This window comes from Colias croceus, chromosome 2 (genome assembly GCF_905220415.1).
Source record: "Colias croceus chromosome 2, ilColCroc2.1".
NCBI classification, from domain to species: domain Eukaryota; kingdom Metazoa; phylum Arthropoda; class Insecta; order Lepidoptera; family Pieridae; genus Colias; species Colias croceus.
In genome coordinates, this window is record NC_059538.1 from 370,030 (window position 1) to 391,084 (window position 21,055).

Here is a 21,055-nt window from a genome sequence, read left to right on the forward strand (position 1 = left end):
GTCACAGCCGATTTACTCGGAAACTATAAGTACTACAGTGATGAAATTTGATGGGAATATGTGTTGTATGAACCGCTACAAAAATATGACACTAAATAGTAAAAAAAAGAATTGGGGGTGGGGCCCCCCATACATGTAACTGAGGGATGAAATTTTTTTTTTCGATGTACATACCCGTGTGGGGTATCAATGGAAAGGTCTTTTAAAATGATATAAAGTTTTCTAAAAAACATTTTTCTTAAAGTGAACGGTTTTTGAGATATCAGCTCTCAAAGTCGTAAAAAGTATGTCCCCCCCCCTCTATTTTTATAACTACGGGGTATAAAATTCTAAAAAAAATAGAGGTGATGCATGCTAATTAACTCTTTCAACGATTTTTGGTTTGATCAAAGTATCTCTTATAGTTTTTGAGATAGGTTGATTTAACTGTAATTTTGGTTAAGTTATTGTGCTTACACTGAAAACGATGGCTGAACCTTATAAGATAGATCAAAAAATATACTACAGTATTGTACACCTTTAAAAATCCGCGATGATATAAAATCTTTATAATGTAGGTACTTTTTACGAGAAATATTAGCTTATTCAAGCAATACGCCATTAATATTAATATTCATACATAAAAGTACAAGGCAAAATATCGGGAGAGTTTAGGCTCCATTCACCAGGTGTATAAATTGACATAATAAGTTTATTATATTTGCTGCTACGGAACCCTTTGTGCGCGAGCCCGACTCGCACTTGGCCGGTTTTTTATTTAAATTTCTTGTTCTAAATAACAATTTCATCTCAATAATTCTCCACTTTTTCACAAAACAACAAATTTTTTTTCAACTTGACAGCTACATTGGCAATTCAGGATTGCCAGGTAATGAAAAACGATTTAGTTCCAAAATAATTAATTTCATCTCTTTTATTTCGTTCTGTACGTTAAATAAAAATCGTTAGATAAAACCTAAAATACCTTTACAAAATCAAATCATAGATATTTCCCCCCTAAGAATGTAAATAAATAAATGAAATCAGAGTAAGGTGAAGCCAACTGAATTTATGACTATGTAAAAATCGTTTAACCCGTAAATTCAAGAAGAATTCCACAGTGATTTATAATACAAGGTTACGCTTATAAAAGACACGGCAATCTATATATATAAAAATCAATGCCACTTTTCGTTGTAATTCCATAACTCGAGAACGGCTGAACCGATTTCGATAATTCTTTTTTTATCTATATATATAAAAATCAATGCCACTTTTCGTTGTAATTCCATAACTCGAGAACGGCTGAACCGATTTCGATAATTCTTTTTTTATTATATTCCTTGAAGTACGAGGATGGTTCTTATGTAGAGAAAACGTTAATATGTACCACGGGCGAAGCCGGGGCGGACCGCTAGTTTTGTATAAAAATTAATGTTTTTATTAGTAAATTTATTTATTTCTTCAAAAAGCTGCATTATAAACACTAATAGTGCCGTAATCTAAGAAGCCAAGATATTTTTAAGCAGTAGCCAATAGATTACAAACTAGTAAAAATCCCCCCGCGTGCCCCGTTCTCCGAGGGATCTCGTCGACTAAAGTACCACGATGAAAGTAAATATGTGTTATAAGTTTCAAATAGTACAAATCTATACGTATTTAATGTATTTAATATCAATTATATATTTATTGCTAAGTACTTGGTGAATACTTGGTGAGCTGCCAAATTATTTCATATAAAAAATTATTTCCTCCAATAGTTGAACTTCCTTACAGCTTGTCTTCCGTCTGTTTTACAATAATAAGTATTTCAATTTCTTTAGTCTTTTGAATGTTTCTTATGCTCTTGCCTAGTTTAAATATAATAATTGTTGGATTACTTACTTGTTCTAAAAATACCTACTGTTTTAGTGCACGATATACAAAAATAAGCAAATATGGCGCCTTTTTATAAAGAGCCTAGGCGATGTCTACCTACAAAATACCTATATAACTTTGCAGTTTACTTTTTTCCATTATTCGTGTTGTTATTACTGCTAGGTATTATATTATTAAAATGATGTTTGTGATTTTGTAGAATTAATAATGTTTTGCAGTACATATTTTAAAACATTTCAAATATGTTATTCCATGCTCAGTAAATGTATTTTATTATTGTAAGACAATAACTATTAACTAGTCTTTGTGAAGTGTACTCTAACTTTAAATGTTCTCAAATCATGTTTTTGTTACTTATTTGATGTTATTAAAGTTATGTATAAAGTATTGCTTTTTTATTTTTTATTAACCTTAAAAGTACATTAAATATATTAAAATATGTACCTCAACAAATCAATAATTGTACCTAATCAATTTAATTAATTATTATAGGCTAGGTTAGCTAGGTAGTTAGTTAGGTAGCTAGGTATCCCCGGAAAAAACACGAAAATTCTAATATTAATTATCACAATCGCATTAATACTGTTGTCTATCCTTGCGCATGCGCGGTATATCACTGAGCCCGAGTCCATGCTCACGCATGAGATGATTCTTCCGTTTCCAGCTGTCAGCGAACGCGCGCGCATTTTTTACACACATAATAAAAGGACAATACATGGTCATCATAGTGCAAACACAAACTGACTGTTATTATAAAGTATTTGAAAGTTAAAGAAAACAACAGTAAATTTTCCATCATTTATTATGTACAGCACAATTTCATCAATACTGTTGTCCATCCTTGCGCATGCGCGGTATATCACTGAGCCCGAGTCCATGCGCACGCATGAGATGATTCTTCCTCTTCCAGCTGTCAGCGAACGCACGTGCGCACCGCGTGCACGCGTACGGCAGCTCGCCCGTGTGCGTGCGGCGGTGACGCGCCTGTGGGGGGAATGATAAATAATCCATACTAATAATATTATAAATGCGAAAGTAACTCTGTCTGTCTGTCTGTTACTCAATCACGCCTAAACAAACGCCTTAAGAAGTTTCACTTCTGACCCGTGTGCATATACGGCACGGCATATACACTATTTTTATAGCAGAGCTACACATAGATATACATTTTTTATTTTTCGATTTTCCCCTTTATCACAATTGTCCAGAAACATGACAGTGTTCTATAGTTGCTACGTGTTTTGCTCACTCACCAGCGCGCTCACGTCGTAGAACGCCTTCCCGCAGTGGGAGCACGCGTGCGCGCGCCGCTGCGAGTGCCGCAGGCGGTGCCGGCGCAGCGACGAGCGGGTCGCCGTACGGAACCCGCACTCGCACGCGAACGGCTTCGCGCCCGTGTGCGAACGCTGGTGCACTTGCAGGTTGTTCGCTGAAGGATATAACGCAGCGTATTGTCATCTATTTGCCACATTGTGCTATACTGTCTTTAAGGGGTCAAAAATCACGTGAAGCACGAAAGGGAGAGATGGATTGGACAAAAATCACGAACATAATTACTTTTAAAAGACAAAGGATTTGATGTACCATAGATACATTTGAAATTTGAACATAACAGCAAACTTCCATATAGATTTAAGCTATGCGTTTGATTTATTCGATCATTAAATTTTGCTAAGATATCTGAAATTGCAATAAATATACGGGTTACGGGCTCACGGGTCACCGATCACACATATCGATGGTGCGCGTCGTATCGACAAAAAAGTCGTACTTATCCTAATTTGCGTACGAAATTTCTTGACTCTAGGGTAAATTTGATACCAGGAGGGGTTCCCCAGGGATCTCGTTTAGGACCTGCACTTTACATTTTGTTAGTAAATGAAATAGCTAACATATTTAAATGTAATTTTTTAAAATGCATGCAGCTGATAATTGCAAAACATTCAAAAGAAGGAGCCTAGTTTATTTCATTAAAAAATGAACTTAAATGTGTAAAACATATTTGCCAAGTACAAAATTTAAGGCGTTTTTATTCTAAATATCCAGTTTTTAAGTGTTTGTAAAAATATATAATTTCTGATATTTAATTGTTTTATTACAAACTAGCTTCCGCCCGCGACTCCGTCCGCGCGGATGTCGGTCTTCGCGTGGATGGTTATTTCTCCATTTTGAGTACCTCTGTCAATAAAATCTTATAAATATCTATTGGACCCAATTCCCAAATACGGCTAGGCCTATAATAATACGCAACGTGTGTTCGCGGTTCTACGGAACAATGTCTATGGATAAAACTGAAAAATTAAGATTATTTTTTTTCTACGTATTTTTCCAGGATAAAAAGTATCCTATTTTACGCCCAGGATACTAAGGTATAATTATACCAAGTTTCATCGAAATTGAACCGCTAGTTTTCACGTGATGCCTTCACATACAGACAGACAGACAGACAGACAGACAGACAGGCAGACAGACAGACAAAATTTTTTTTAATCACATATTTGGGTTTGGTATCGATCCAGTAACACCCCCTGCTTTTTATTTTTTCAATATTTTCAATGTACAGAATTGACCCTTCTACAGATTTATTATATGTATAGATTTATTGATGATACTCACCTTGTGATGTGCTCCATCCACAAAATGAACACAAATATTGCTTTACATCATCATGTATCTTCATGTGACCAATGAGTATTCTCTTTAATTTGAAGCTGAAAATAATTACACAGGTAATATAAAATAATTTTAATTTGTTCAAAACTTTAGATTATCTATACCTAAGTTATAGGAAATTGTTACATAGTTAATATTATTTAGGACAGTCTATATTTTAGCTAATATATCATTATTTATTTGAAACGGACTTAAAAAAATTGATGAAAGTCGACAATGCCAAATTAAAATAAGTCAATCAAATATTTAAAATCTCTTTCCTCCAATAAGCTTACCTCTTGGAGCATTTCTCGCAAGTATACGGTCTTTCCGAGGAGTGAGATATCAGGTGTGACGTCAGCTGCTTGCGCCGCTGGAACTGGCGGCCGCACGTGTTGCAAACGTACTGTCTTTGCTCAGAGTGGATGGTGGTGTGTTCCACTAGCTTCGATTTCTTTGGGAACTCTGAAATTGGTGATGAAGAGAAAATAATTTTTGTATATTATTATCAATTTATTACTTTATTTCAAGAATAAACATTACACACCTAACTATGAATTTTATTAAGAACTAGCTGTGCCCTGCAGTTTTACCCACAGGCTAGATAGCCTATATATCGAAGAAGTATTAGATAACACTGAAATAATTTTTCATAACGGACCAGTAGTTCCTGAGATTAGCGCGTTCAAACAAACAAACTCTTCAGCTATATAATATTAGTATAAATTTGATTTCCTACATTATTAGTCTATAGAACTCATATACATAATATATAGATAATATTTACATCAAGACAACTTTTTTTTCTTTTACTTACTTTTATTACATATTTTACACTCAAAATTACGTCCGGAACATTCATTTTCCATGTGCTTGTTAAACCAAGCTATAGATATAAAAGTTTTCTTACATTCCGGACATGTGTTCTTTGTTTCCGACTTAATATCACTTTCAATGAATTCTAATTCATTTGTACTTATTTCTTTTTCTACACCTTCTATTTTATATTCATTAGTATCTATTTCATTGCAACTTTCAATTATTGATAAAGAATCTTGCACTCTATTTTCATGTAATAAGATTTCGTTTTGTATATCCTTGGTTTTATTTGGTATAACAATTACACTAGCTGACTGTCTTAATGATATATTTCTCAGAGTTATATTTACATGTTGAGCTCTTTTTATGAAACTGTATGAAGACTGTATGCTGAGTTCACAATCATGGCAGAATTGTTTTGGTAATATGTCATCTTCAGTAATCTGGAAATTAAACTTTATTTTAATTATTCAATTTTAGTTTTTACTACCTAACATTTACTACTACTTACAACTACCTTTACTAGAATAGTTATCCTGAATAGCCATTAATTGTAATATTTTATTGATTGATAGTATTCAAATGTTTTTCTAAGTAAAACATATTCACTTAAGTAGCATGTTCATGTTTAATGAAATAAAAATATAAAAATAATATAGTTAAAATGAAATACCAACTTTCTAGTCCTGGCCTCAAAGTTAAACAAAAAAACGAAAAGATAGTATATTCAATTCATAAAAACTACTATATCTTGAGAATTTATGTAAAAATTACCGTTATATTTGTACAATAACAAAACATATCCAATGTATTTTTGTCCGTGTTTACGTCCTCTGAAACTTCGACTTCTTTCATACAGCCGCGACACAAATTTGAAGTTTCCATAATATAAATAAATTACTTTTTTATTAATAATAATTATTTATTTTATTACTATTTAGTGAAATAATAAGATAAAAGTAAAATTAAATATAAAATTCTAGCTCAATTTTAATTTTTAATAACATGTCAAATTGTCATATAGAATTTGACATTGACAAAACAATAAACGAATTGCGTTTCATTTTACGAAAGGAGAAAATTAATATCAAGATAATAATTAAAACACTAAAATTATCCAAAATATTTATTCATGACAATTATACAACATTGCAGGTGATAAAGTTTCATTATTTAAATTATTAATATTACAGTGTGATTACAGTAAAGTAATTAAGTAATAACAAAATACGTTCTATGGTTATAGTCTAAGATCCCACCGCAGGATCAGTGCGTTCATCGGTTTTTTGCTGAAAACTGAATTTTTATGTATATTTATAATTAGGAGAATATATATCGACTAGGTTGCCAGTCAAAATTTGGCCGCATGCATGTTTAATTAAAATTTTTCTAATCGATTTTTGGGAAAAAAATTCGTTCACTTGTTTTTGGAATAAAATGTAGTCTACATCACGTCAAATGATATAAAAATTCTAAAAAATCACGGTTGCCGCTTTTCACCTGGCCGCAACATCTTGGCAGCCTGGTGCAAACAGGTATGATTTCAATTCATTTTTACGTTCATAACGCACATTTATGAATCATATATCAAATTAAAGCTAATTTTTTTCTATTTATTATCATATATGGTTGCCTAATTAAATCCCGCCGCAAATAAGGGTTGCTGGCTTTTAAAAATTATAAATATAGGATTAGTGCGGTCATCGTTTTTTGCTGAAAACCGAATTTTTATGTATATTTATAATTAGGAGAATATATATCGACTAGGTTGCCAGTCAAAATTTGGCCGCAAGCATGTTTAATTAAAATTTTTCTAATCGGTTTTTGGGAAAAAAATTCGTTCACTTGTTTTTTGAATAAAATGTAGTCTACATCACGTCAAATGATATAAAAATTCTAAAAAAAAACGGTTGCCGCTTTTCACCTGGCCGCAACATCTTGGCAGCCTGGTGCAAACAGGTATGATTTCGATTCATTTTTACGTTCATAACGCACATTTATGAATCATATATCAAATTAAAGCTAATTTTTTTCTATTTATTATCATATATGGTTGCCTAATTAAATCCGGCCGCAAATAAGGGTTGCCGGCTGTTAAAGATGTTGAATATTAAGGGTTGAGTGTAAACATGCTTGCGGCCAAATTTTGACGTGCAACCTAGTCGATATATATTCTCCTAATTATAAATACATATAGTTACATAAAAATTCGGTTTTCAGCAAAAAAACCGATGAACGCACTAATCCTATATTTATAATTTTTATAAGTCAGCAACCCTTATTTGCGGCCGGATTTAATTAGGCAACCATATATGATAATAAATAGAAAAAAATTAGCTTTAATTTGATATATGATTCATAAATGTGCGTTATGAACGTAAAAATAAATCGAAATCATACCTGTTTGCACCAGGCTGCCAAGATGTTGCGGCCAGATGAAAAGCGGCAACCGTGATTTTTTAGAATTTTTATATCATTTGACGTGATGTAGACTACATTTTATTCAAAAAACAAGTGAACGAATTTTTTTCCCAAAAATCGATTAGAAAAATTTTAATTAAACATGCTTGCGGCCAAATTTTGACTGGCAACCTAGTCGATATATATTCTCCTAATTATAAATATACATAAAAATTCGGTTTTCAGCAAAAAACCGATGAACGCACTGATCCTGCAGCCGGATCTCGTACTATTAATATAATGCCTTTAAAAGTAAGTATACATATAAGTAATTATTATGCCTGTTTAGAAACAATTATCAAAGGCTTAATTATTATTTCACTTGTTAGGCATTTCACAATTTGCTACATAATTCCATTGAGATAATATTAATATGGAGCAGACACCACGAACAAAATCTGTGCGCCAAGCGCGGCGGCTCTGGGCGCGCGAATGACGGCTAGACAGTCATAGATTATGCGATGTCACTGACTCACCGCTATAGAGGCGACACTTTGTTTTATTCTGTCTATTTTATTGGGTGCCACTCCTTACATGCACGTTGACTTGAAATTTTCTTTGTACTTACTTAATATTTATTTTAGGTATAAACTGACTTTACTACGCGGGGCTAACAATATCTGGCATATAATATAGGATGATGTAAATAGTGACGTTTTAGGTTCAGTCAGGGCTATGGGAAGTTTTATTCCTTACAAATTGAGCCTTTTTTAGAAAAAAAATAATTTTTCCCTTTCTTCACGGCCCAGACATGGAAACCTTGAATAGAAAAAATATTAATTACTTATCTCTGAACTAGCGGTCCGCCCCGGCTTCGCCCGTGGCACATATTTCGCAATAAAAAGTAGCCTATGTTCTTTCTCAGGGTCTTAAGATTGTCTGTGCCAAAGAAGAATGCCCATGAAAGTATGGACCACAGTACAGTGTTGCGTCAATGCCAGAGTGGTTTTGGAGGGTTCTTCGATATTCAAAAGATTTTTACCAATTGATTTTTTTGTGATAAAAACAGGGGTTTTCAAGATATTGAGAAAAATGTGAAATAACCTCAAAACTTAAATAACCCCGATTTAGTTAGGTTTATGTGTGATTTAGGTAACATTTTATCGTCCAAAGGTTATTTTTCGATTAACATATATTTTAATCTATGCGTAGAGCTTATGCTTTCAGACAAAGTCTATCTGTTCATCGGCTAGTGTAGGTAGGCACCAGAAATCTTCCGGGACGGATTTCAAGAAAACCTAAATATATACTTAAAAAATGCCAATTGAGTTTTTATTCGGTTTACATGTTGTTGTTGTTGTTTGAATCATTTTTTCACTACATATTCGAAGAAAGAAACAAATAAGAAATAACTGGTTACCTACCAAGCTATGTCATAATAATATTTTTTTATATATATATACATATTTATATTATTTTACTTCACTATCTTTGTTAAAACAACCTACAGTGTATAAACAATACCTTAAAGAGTGATTTTATGTTAATTGATTTTTTTTGTAATTCAATGAAAACAATAATCGATATTAATACATTTAGCTATTTACCATAGTAAATGTAATAAGTTACCGCTTGGTTACCGTGGTAACCGGTAATGGACACTAAATCTATAATAACGGATCTAAACAATTACATGTCTTATTAGATTTTACAAAACATTCCCTGTTCAAAATATATTTTCCGATGGTAAGAAGGCCTCTAAATTGCCGAGATTTTTTTTAATAGTATTGTTGTCTTGATGCATGAGAAAAACCAGTACCAAAAATGGGCATTCTCCTTTCATCAAAATCGGTCCAGTAGTTTATGAGCCTATTAATTACAATCAAACAAACAAACAAAGTTTTCCTCTTTATAATATTAGTGCAGATAAATAAATAATAATTCAATTATACGTTCAAGTCAGTAGCTTATACAATATCAATTAAAAACTTGATTAAAATCAATTAACAAATAAAATTGGTGATTGAGTAATTGATTTTCATATTTCATGATTTCACCTTTTTTCAATTAACAACCAGTCTATGCTTTTCTAAATATGTAAAATTATTATTTTATACTATAAAAATATACGCCAGCAATTATTACTAACAACACTTATTTCATGCCCAATGTCATATCTTAAATTTTTAATCTATGACAAAATGTCGCCCGCCAAAAATTTTGCTCTAACTAAGTTTTAAAAATTATTATCTAGTTAATAGACTGATGAAAAGTTATTCCTTTGCACTTTTCCGTATTCTTTGTATTATTTGTGCAATATCGTAACACACACGTAGGCATATTTGATGCGTTTCACTTTAAAACAAATAAAAAATGAGCGTGACGTTCGCGCCAATGAGCGAGAAAGCGACTGAGTGCAGTTACGCCACATGACGTATGTTGAGTGGAACATAAGTGATGTAGGCGGTATCGTCTCCATATTAATATTATCTCAATGCATAATTCACATATCTATCCATCTCTCATTAAACACGTGAATTTGCATGAAACTAGTGGGTCAATGTTGTTAAAAATGAAGGTTAAAATTTATTTATTAAGTACATGGGAACGTTTAGTATCTATGAGATGTTCTTTCAGGATGTCCAAGCCTTCGCCAGTTAACGGAGATGCTTCTAGCAAAACGGGTGGGTTTGGTAGTTCACTGCTTAATCTTGCAAACTGTAACATCAGTAAGGCTTCATTCCTCATCTGGCGATATGCTGCATCCATCTTGCTTAAAACTAAAATGAACTAGAAGAAAAATTAATTGGATAATAATATATTATTCTTTAAGAGAGAAAAACTATTTGACCTAAATGAATTCATCATTACGTAACAAATATATATTAAAAGAGCTCATTACAAAACATTACAAAATCCGCAAGTGAATATTGTGACATAAATAAATAGATAATAATCCATACTAATATTATAAATGCGAAAGTAACTCTGTCTGTCTGTCTGTCTGTTACTCAATCACGCCTAAACTACTGAACCAATTTACATGAAATTTGGTATGGAGATATTTTGATACCCGAGAAAGGACATAGGCTACTTTTTATCCCGGGAAAATGACGCAATCCCGGAAATCCCACGGGAACGGGAACTATGCGGGTTTTTCTCTGACAACGCGGGCGAAGCCGCGGGCGGAAAGCTAGTATGTAATAAAAAGTGCAAGGAGCCACATCCGAATAATTTAAATACTCTAGTGACCAGTCATTAATAACATTATTAACATTAGGTACATGCAGTGTATAGCAAACTAAAATAACTACTGAAAAAAAAACAACATTAAATATAAACAATTCTTATGCGTGTCGCACTACTTCTGACAATAATATTTTACGAAAATATCATTAACTTCATGAGTCAAAGCGAAGTCAGATGTCCTTATGGCAAATAGGGTCCCAAATTAGGGTCATATAATATAAATTATGCAATCTAGCAGGTGCTAGGTACCTTTGTTCTTCGAAGTTTTGGTTCAGCTACCAGTGTGTAGAACATGACAGCTGCGGCTGATATTTGGCATAAATTCGACGTATCTACCACAAATATTACCTAAAATAATGGGATTTGTTTAGATAATATTATTATATTGGACGCTAGCGGTGTTTCCTCTCCATAAGAACCTCTCGGCTCTCAATAAAAAATTAACGAAATCGGGTGTATTTAATATTTATTCATGATACCTTTTCAATACCGTCCAAATAACTGTTCCATAATTGAGCCATTTCGCCTCCAATCTCGCGTATAGTCAATAACTGCTTCTTACCATGTTTATTTAGGTAATGTAGATCGTAAATATTAGTCCCCATGGTGGGTACGGGGCTGTAAGTATAGTCTATACCTTCAGCATCTTGTAGTTTCTTCAGCAAAGTTGTTTTTCCAGACCCTTTCGGTCCGAGGCATAGAACAGTTATTTTATTTTCTGGATCATCCATCGTAAGGAGGAATTGCTGTAATTTTTATTTTGTGCAAGCCTAAAAAGTTTTATCAATGCGCCATAGAAACGCTTTGTTCGTCCACTCGCCAATAGATGGCGTTGGAACAAAATCTGCTACTAGCAGAAAAAAATCATACCAATCAACCAAAAGATTAATTATTATAATTACTATACTATAGTCAATTTTTAATTAATGCATTTTTAATTTAATAAACAACCTACAAATCATGAAAAGCGGTTACGAAACCGAATTGAAATGGAAGGTGCATACTATGATAATAGAAAGTTTTAAAAAACACGCACGCCACAATTATTTATTCTAAAAACACTTAGCTAACTAAATAACCAGCGATTTATGTTGTTTTATTATTATTTAAGATAATAGCTTATGTAATGTGGCTATTTGCCAGTACGATGTCATAGCTTTCATTTTCATAGGTTCTTCCCTGTGGTTCTTCCTTCCTCCATCCTTCTCTAAGATGACGATATTAATTATAAAAAATGAATTTCGTTTACGCCCAAAAGTGTAACAAACATATAAACTCGCCCATTATGACTAGACTGTTTACTTAGAATTATTTACATACATATATTAAACGTATAAAATGAACAAAGAGTTCAGAACAAAAGAGACGTCTTCTAATCATTAATTATTAGATTCATACACAGAAGTTGCAACAAAAACGACCTCGAAGTATTTTTAAAAGGTCTTCTTTCTTCACTTCTTTGTGCACTCCGCAAATCGCAATGTTTACCATAGATAATTATTATTAATCTACAAAATTCAGGGTAGAGAATATAATTATTACATATTTTTTTGAAGTTTTCAGAGGTCTCTAAATAGATTTCACATTATAGACATTTATCTAAAAAATATTGGTATAATATTTCATTAAGGACAAACAAATCTCTTAATATCCCTATTCTGCGGCGGAACGTCAAACGACATGCAACACTGATCAAAAAGGCGATGTAATAAAAGTTTTACTTTTACAAAAAGGCTAACTAGGCTAGGCTAACTTTACGTTTGCATATTTACGCAACGTCGACTCATCATCGCCATCTTGGTGCACTACATTTTTGTAAAACTCTTGTTCTGGTGTTCTGGCAGCACAATCTACCGCGGCGACTCAAAGCAGTTCAAGCGTAAGACACCTCGGATTGTACACGAAAAACTTATTCATTGACTGTCCGAAATGATTAACTCAATATATCGCCCACGAGCATAGCCTCAAGTAATAAAACCTGTATAAAAGTAATAAAAAGTTCACCATGACTACAACCTTGCGTGCGAGTTGACAGCATTCACCGTGTGTCCATAGTGCTGTGGCCTTAAACTTGCCTTACGTAACTTAGCCTAATGCTCTTTAAGATGCGCTAGTGATGTGTGCTGTCGATGAAATTTTGAGCACCTGGCGGAAGATTTAATTTGCGATGCGAAAGGTAAAGGCAATAGGTGCTGTTAGTTAATTGTAAGGTTGGAATGGTTCAGAGTTTAAATTTATGAGAATATGCTTCTAATTTGTGATATACCTATTTATTATATAAAAACCAGTATAAAAACGTACATAATATGATATAATGTGCCTGGTATATTAATTTTAATTTGGACATACGCCGTATAATTTAGTTTTTCTTGGTAGAATCTTGAATACGGTCAAGGTCATTCCTATAGTTTAAATATGAAAATAGCTTTGTATTAACTAGCTATAGAGAACAAGACCGCATACATATTTAAACTAAATTATATTTTCAGCCTCTCATGAAATATTTATATTTTTTTATAGTCGATAAACACGCCCCTCCCTACTCAATGAGGTTAGCCGGCCCGCGAATTTCGGCGCGAGCCGCGTAAGTAGGACAGCTCACCCTTGACCCACTGACTCACTGCCAGCAAGCGCGCCCGCCATTGTTTTTCAACAATCAATAAAATAATACACCGGGCGAAACTTTACGTTTGCATATTTACGCAACGTCGACTCATCGCCGCCATCTTGGTGCACTACATTTTCAATTTTCCCGCCACGTCAGCTGCTGTCAGGGTGACATTTTTATAATGGGCAAAGGAAATTTTGCTACAGTACCTAGGTACTTTTATTTTATAAAGATTTTAAATCACACAAAATCACATGACACAATCATCAACTGTGGACCTAGTACTTACTTATAAAGTTCTCAATAAAAATTATTTTTTATTATTAGGTCCTTCTTCGTAATCTAGTTTTTACTATTGAGGCGTGCCAGGCCTACCTATATTAGTTATCATATTGACCTTCAGTGGCTAATGATAAATTTAGTAGGTGTGTAGGTTTTTCGCTGTTTTAATGTAACTTTAATGTTTCAAGACATATTTAGTCGTTTGTTTTGAGCATTCGGCATTCCTAGGGTGCGTATAACGTGGTCTAACCTTGGCTTATAAATGAAAACAATTACAATTTAACAATAACAATGAAAATCCATGACCTCCCTATTGTTTTATTTTACGTTATATCATACATAAACGTAATTAAATTTAATTGTGCGATAACTGAAGTATATATTACAATGAGCTTAATTCTGTAAGCTTTATTTTGCTTGTGAATTTGTTATCTGTAATTATTTACCGTTTTTTATCTGAAATTTGAATCGAAGAAACAGTAAAATTGCAATCTCACAAACATTTGTTTTTTCTTCATAATGTTATGATTTTTCTTATATTTTTTTTAAATCTAGCAACACAAGCCATTGACCTTGATTTAATTGATTGAAGTCAATTAATTACTACAATTAATGTCACTATAAGCTAATACAATGTAACATCGACTACAATATCTAGAGCTACAACTATGTAGGTACTTTTGTTACACAATTTGCAGAATCACCTGCAGAGTCTTTCTTAGCTCTAGTTCGATTACTAATTAAGCTAATCGGTTTCGCCATTCTCAAGTGACCAAATTGTGTTGAAATTTAAATTATTTTTTTTTAAATCACAATAATAATTCCTACTATATCGCTATGCTAATAACATTAGTTTAAACAGGCTGCATTCTGCCTCCATGTTTCAAATCTGTGCTTTCAGGGTAAATAGAAAAAGGCAGCTTCTTATTTATTTATTTATTCTTTATTGTACAATAGGTCTTATCGTATCTTATTTTAACAATTATAATTAATTACTATTACTATATTAGTTACTTAGACTCGAGTTTACATTTTTTTATGGATAAAGTAGATTTCAAGCAAATCGGTGGAGAGAATCTGTTACATATCACTAGCAAAAAGATGAAATACCATATATTATAAAAGTAAAAGAAAATCGATAATATTATGAAAATACTACACGATAAAATTTTTTTCCAGAGTGGTCTTTGAAATAACGCCTTGTGTATTTCAGAAATCTGTGCAACTTAAAATTTTTATTTTTTATTTTTTATAAAAAAGATGAATTATTATAATTGTTATTACATAATTATACAAATCGAATTATGTGCAATTCCCCAATAAATAAGAAGAAAACTTACATACTAAATACTCATTCTAGCAACATGGTTGTCATATTTTATTTAAAGAAAAATAACCAAGGTAACGATTGAATGCATTTTGATTGGATATTGATCTAAAAGTTTCTTTTATCCACTTCGGCTCGTCACCTTTTTGTTATACACGCATTACCTATATATAATCATAATCATAAATTATTATAATCTTTTTGTTAATATTCTACTGTTAAGTAATCAATCTATCTATTATAAACGCGGAAGTCGGTAAGAATGTAACGCTCTTTCACGCGAAAACCATTGAACGGATTTTGATGATACTCAGCAAATTGGCAGTGATGTTACTTATGTACCAGAATATCACAAATTAACTTAATTTATTTAAGTTATAGAAATATTTTCTTTTGCCCGCGGGTTCATCTCAGCACGACGGATATATTAGAGGCCCTGAGAGGATCTACCTTACGCAGCTTTCTAGCTGCCCTGGGTTTTCGTAAGCTCAGTATCCATTTAAAAAAGTACTTCTACTATAAATTGGCTACATCATCGTGGCTACATTCACCTTAATTCATGCAACAATGACGTCACGTGACGTCACACTGTCACTTTCTGTCACGCGGCGCCGCGCGTGGTGAAAGCAGCGGTTATTCACCTGGCTTTACATGCATTTTGCTAATTATATTAATCTCGGCTTAGATTATTGAGAATTGTAACGAATTACGCAGTAATTACCGTTTAAGTTAGTAATACTGTTTTAAAATGGAAAATAAAATGAACGTGAATTATTGATATGTAAGTAGGGCGATAAATTAATAAATTATTTAAATGCTTCGATATGTAGCTGAGTATTTAGCTGAATACTTTGTAAACGAAATTAGTGAAGACAAGTCTGTTTACGAAATTAGTTTTGAACACCTGTCTTAAATACAAAATAAAAGGGTAGGAATTTATATTAATACGTATCATAATTATTTTGATGTTTCAGAAGAAAGCTTGGTTTAAAACATGTTTGAGTTAAATTAATTTAAGTTTATTTTTATTCAATGTTAAATAAACAACATATTTATAAAAATCTCTATCTTGTTACTATCTTTATAATTGTATTTCTGACAAGTAGATAGTAAATTTGGGAATTTTCATTGAATATTTCCAAATTTTCTGTCATCGTCATCATTCTAAAACGTAACTAAATTAGAACAATAATATTTTGTCCGTTTTGCTAACATAATCTTTATCTTAGATGCATGAAACAACTGTATCACAGATGAATTGGATGGATGGACGAATTCGATTCAGTACCTATGTAGATAAGTAGTTATGCATTGGAATCTGTCTTAGATCAGACCTCCTTTATAGGATTGGATATTATTTATACGTATTATTAATAAGGTATTTTTGGACATCCAATATGGTTTTTTGTAGAAGATAAAATAGCTTCCTACTGATTTCATAAGCACGCATAAAGAAAAACATTTCAATTTTATACACTAAGTAATGGTTACAAATTACAATTCTTTTCATTTAGGAGTCATCAATAATGCACGCTCAAAATATTTCCAGACTACGATGGAAAGTATCAAGTATCGAATTACCTTCTGTTCCTTCTAAATACACACAAATACCACAAATGAAATTCAAAATGAGCAAACATCAATGATAATGTTATGGTAATAGTTATGAAAACGTGGCACCATTATGATTCTGCACGCGTTCAAAAATTTTCCGTCATGTTTTTCAAATTGTCATGTTTAGGGCGCGGTTTGACTGGCATTGGTAGGTTCGTGATCATAGATTTCTTATTTATATTGATGAGAGGCATAATTGATTCAAATATGAATCAATTATTTTATAAAAGGCAGGTAACCGAAAGTACTGTAGCTAGGTAACCAAGGGCCCTGGGGCAAAAAAAAAACACCAAACTAGAGAACTCGCAACTGAACTGAAAAAAAGCTGTTTGTATGATGATTGATGGTTTCTGTTGTGTGCAGAAAAACTCAAGTATAAAGACAGTGTAGTCGAGCTTTCTCAAATTTGGCGTCCCGGAGCCGTCGCCCTATCTAGTCTGGCTCCCTTTAAAACCGGGACCTGTCAATAGAATTTTATAAAATAGTTTGTTATAATGTACTTATCGGTTTCAGCTGCGAATACAATTACAATCAATAACTTATTATTCGATTATAAAGTGAAAGGATCTTCAATCAGAAATTACGAAATCTCGCAAAACTACTTGACTTATGGACATGACATTTGGTGTTCACAAATTATTAAGGAAGATTTTGGCAAAATTCGACATAATGGTTTGAAAGGCACTTTTATATTTGTTGGAAAGTTCTTTCATTTTTCAACAAGAGATTCAAATTATTGAATGATAATAATCGAAATAAATAATTTTATAACTACGCCAGCATTATTAATTGTAACATCCTCTTACTATTGGTGTATTTTTATTATATAACTGCTATATAAAATTGTTGGAAATTATTTAAGATGAGTGTATCGTGATTTTTTTATTTGGTGACAATAGAGCACTACCTCTCTGAGGTGTGCAATAAAAAAAAGCACGTACGTTTGGTTTTAAAATCTTAAAACAATAACGAACTATCCATCGAGGAATTAGTAGTAAGTAAATAATAAGTAATGCAATTGATAATGAAAGTCCTTTGTTTTTTTATACCTTCTAGTGAATTGGCATTTGGATAGGAACGATTCTGGGAATAGGAGAGTATTAAGTGTTGCCAGGGGAATTAATTAATTGAATGTTAGTTACAATTTCAAAGGTACAATCTTAGGTAATCTAGGCTCTAGAGACTTCTATAAGATTTTGAAAATAAATTTGAAATAAAATTGAAAAATTGATTATTTAAATTAAATTGAATAATATGTTAGTTCTTTTCAATACTCTATGAAGCATTTTTATGTAATCATTACCTTAATCTTTAATTAAGTATTAAGTTTAAAGATGGGAAATTATATAATATGACTAGAGAAAAACATGTAAATCGTTTTAGTATTTTTTGTGCGTTTGTCATGTCCTAGCTTCTCTTGGAATGCTTCGAGAACGATATGGTTATAATCAAAATTCTTTTTTTGTGCATTGATGTGTTATCTAAGGGATTTTGATCTCACAGATAAATGAGGATAAAAATGTACAGTTTATAGAGCTTGTTGTTCATAGAACTTATATTAAAGGTTTTTCATAATCAATTTGCAATCTTTGTAGGTAGGTTATATGGTGTTTTATTTAAAAAAGGAGCTGCATGTGAAGTTTTACTTTTTTAAGTTGGTGTTAAATCTAGGGTAAACGCAGCTATCAACGACCCATCGAAAATCTGAAGGTATTACCGACCTATAAAAGTAATTCGAAATTTAAACGTTTCCAGAACTATTCTAGCTATAGGTAGGCAAAGTTATACACGAATGTATTACTTGAGCATCGTATACTTTAACGTTAGAGTGAGTAACTGAGCAAAAAAGAGTTAAAATGCGTAAGTTGCTGCGGGGTAGCGTGGAAGCAGGACGTGTCGTACTGTTCCGTTGTTCCTTCGGGTAAGTACTGTGAGTATCTTTTTAAGACATTTACAAACAAATGACATCTATACTTTAATTTATATTAATAAATGTCAATGCATTTAAGTGTCAACTTTTCATTTCTTACAACATTTTATTAATAAAAAGTAATTTGAAACGATAAAACTTAAAATTAAAATGGGACGGTGTTAGCTTCACCAGTTTAAGCCGCGGCAGGTATCAACGACCCGTAAGTCGGCAATGGCAGCAACGTAACTTTTTGTTTTATTTTCTTTTATGTTATTATATCACACTAACACAAGTGGTTTTATGGACCAGTTTAAATCTAAGCTATGAGTCTTCATAAAAATCTATTAGCGACTAAACTTTTTTGTCTAGTGTTGTGTCTTTTAGCGTTGTCAATTTATACAAAGTTATGATATTTTCGAGGATCCCTATCGAATAGTTACAGAAGTAAATCATTGTTTTTTTTTTGTTTAAACAATATGCATTTGTTCATATTTTGTATGACATTAATCAATTATAATCTATTTTATAGTCTGATGATCAAATGAATTAAAATAACCATTTTTTTATGGGTCGGTAATACAATAATTAGGTTTATACTTACATACTTTAATACCGACCCATGTGGGTCGGCAATAGCAACTATAGGAAGCTATTACCGATCGAATATAGATTGTTTAGTTTCTCATCTACAAATTCAAATTCAAATTGCTTTATTTGCAGAATGTAGAATAAAGATGTTTGTATATACAGATAATATTGATCCTTAAACATTCTGCTCGTAATTGAGCGTGCAAATATATTTTTATTACTTTTATGACATAATTATAGGTGCCTATTAAAAATTATATTTTTAGGTTAAATTTAAAAAATTAAAAAAAATTATATTTTTAGATTTTTAGGTTAAATTAACATAAAACATATAATTAGGTATATTTTTTCCAGAAATATGGAGCCACGAAAGCGGCGAAAAGTATTCAGTAAAACACAACTCGCCGAAGCAATCAATCAAATAGCATAACGAAATATCCTAGAGTTTGAAATCCTTAATTTAATATATGTACATACATTAATAGTATTATGTTGATTAATTTAAAAGTTTATAATTATTTAGTTCATTACTAAAAAGTACTCATTTGTTTTATTAAAAATAACTACAATTAAAAAATACGAATATATTTGCATTTTTATTTCATTTTATTAAGATCGGTAATCATCATCATCACTAGCTTCTATACATTCCATTGCTGGAAAAAGGCTTCCTCTCACATACGATCGGGAATAGCTGCATAAAAATCGTTAATAGCTTCACAGCCGTTTTTATGGGTCGGTAATAGCAACAATCGACTAAGTCACATTGTAAATTATTTTTTACAAGATAATCCTTTATTAGAATGTATTTGCTTCAATAAATACATTTTTTATACATAACACTAGCATATAAAATGAAATTATAAATCTTTAGAAGAACCAGTATACTTAAAAAATATGGTTGATTTTGAAATTGCCTTAGAGGGGTCGTTAATACCTGCGTTTACCTTAATAAAATTTAATTAAATACGGTAGATTTGGTTTGTCCTTAATTATTTTTTCTTTTTTATTTTTCATCACATTAAGTTCTTGCTATTCTTGCACTGTAAACATTTTTCAGTGAATATCGTTCCTCATATAAGTTTCATACTATATAATTTATGTTATATTTATTTTTATGTTTCACCTTAAAATTATTTTTACCTGACTCATTCCAAGATCTAAACTATCTATCCCTAAATAAGTTCAGCTGAATCGAGTCAAATCACATTCACAAAAACACTCTTGTTGACACACAGCTCTACAAATTTGAATTTGTGCACCATTTTATGAAACTTTTGCAACTTTTTTCCACATGGATAAGAACAGATAAACACATCTTCGTTTGTTTGTTTGTTCATAAGCAACAAGATGATTACGCAATATAAATAGGTATTCCATTATAAAACATTAGCGGATTAATTAAAACTCGACACGTCCAAATCTGCCACTCATCCTACCATAATTGCATTTAAGTTTTAACAGATAACAATCGCAAGCCACGCCTACCACGCACTATCAATAAAAATCATTTCATTTTCGATATAATTATCTACACGCTATTCATTAATTAACATTTTTCTATCACCTTTCTCACTCTCTCTTGTATGCTCTATATATATCGGTCTCCCTCTAAATCAACAAAGTGTGTTATCGCGAAAGCCGCGGTGAAAGAGTCAATGCCCTGCGCGGGAGCAACGAACGTCTTTGCAACGCAACCCCCCCTCCCCCGCCCCTCACGCATCGACATCATATGGAGCTGTTACGG

The 21,055-nt window shown here is 32.1% G+C and overlaps 2 protein-coding genes across 2 annotated transcripts; both read right to left on the bottom strand.

Annotated features, from left to right (window-relative positions):
* Positions 1–2,643: 2,643 nt before the first annotated feature.
* LOC123705633 (zinc finger protein 501-like) lies at positions 2,644–6,315 on the bottom strand. Its single transcript, XM_045654524.1, has 6 exons — positions 6,103–6,315; positions 5,327–5,771; positions 4,806–4,974; positions 4,474–4,568; positions 3,111–3,286; positions 2,644–2,841 (listed from the first exon to the last, which is right to left on the bottom strand). The coding sequence occupies exons 1-6, from the start codon at positions 6,211–6,213 to the stop codon at positions 2,680–2,682; spliced, it is 1,158 nt and encodes a 385-aa protein (XP_045510480.1). The 5' UTR covers positions 6,214–6,315; the 3' UTR covers positions 2,644–2,679.
* Positions 6,316–8,035: 1,720 nt separating this feature from the next.
* LOC123705634 (ADP-ribosylation factor-like protein 16) lies at positions 8,036–12,253 on the bottom strand. The gene is made up of 5 exons (XM_045654526.1): positions 11,982–12,253; positions 11,457–11,723; positions 11,227–11,325; positions 10,234–10,518; positions 8,036–8,143 (listed from the first exon to the last, which is right to left on the bottom strand). The coding sequence occupies exons 2-4, from the start codon at positions 11,706–11,708 to the stop codon at positions 10,315–10,317; spliced, it is 555 nt and encodes a 184-aa protein (XP_045510482.1). The 5' UTR covers positions 11,709–11,723; positions 11,982–12,253; the 3' UTR covers positions 8,036–8,143; positions 10,234–10,314.
* Positions 12,254–21,055: the final 8,802 nt, after the last annotated feature.

Coding starts and splice junctions, on each gene's coding strand:
- LOC123705634 (XM_045654526.1), bottom strand. CDS start 11,708: ATGGATGATCCAGAAAATAAAATAACTGTTCTATGCCTCGGACCGAAA. Junction 11,326..11,456: donor ATTTGGACGGTATTGAAAAG/GTATCATGAATA, acceptor CCATTATTTTAG/GTAATATTTGTGGTAGATAC. Junction 10,519..11,226: donor CAAAACTTCGAAGAACAAAG/GTACCTAGCACC, acceptor TTTTTCTTCTAG/TTCATTTTAGTTTTAAGCAA.
- LOC123705633 (XM_045654524.1), bottom strand. CDS start 6,213: ATGGAAACTTCAAATTTGTGTCGCGGCTGTATGAAAGAAGTCGAAGTT. Junction 4,975..5,326: donor GTGTAAAATATGTAATAAAA/GTAAGTAAAAGA, acceptor CACCAATTTCAG/AGTTCCCAAAGAAATCGAAG. Junction 4,569..4,805: donor TGCGAGAAATGCTCCAAGAG/GTAAGCTTATTG, acceptor AATTATTTTCAG/CTTCAAATTAAAGAGAATAC.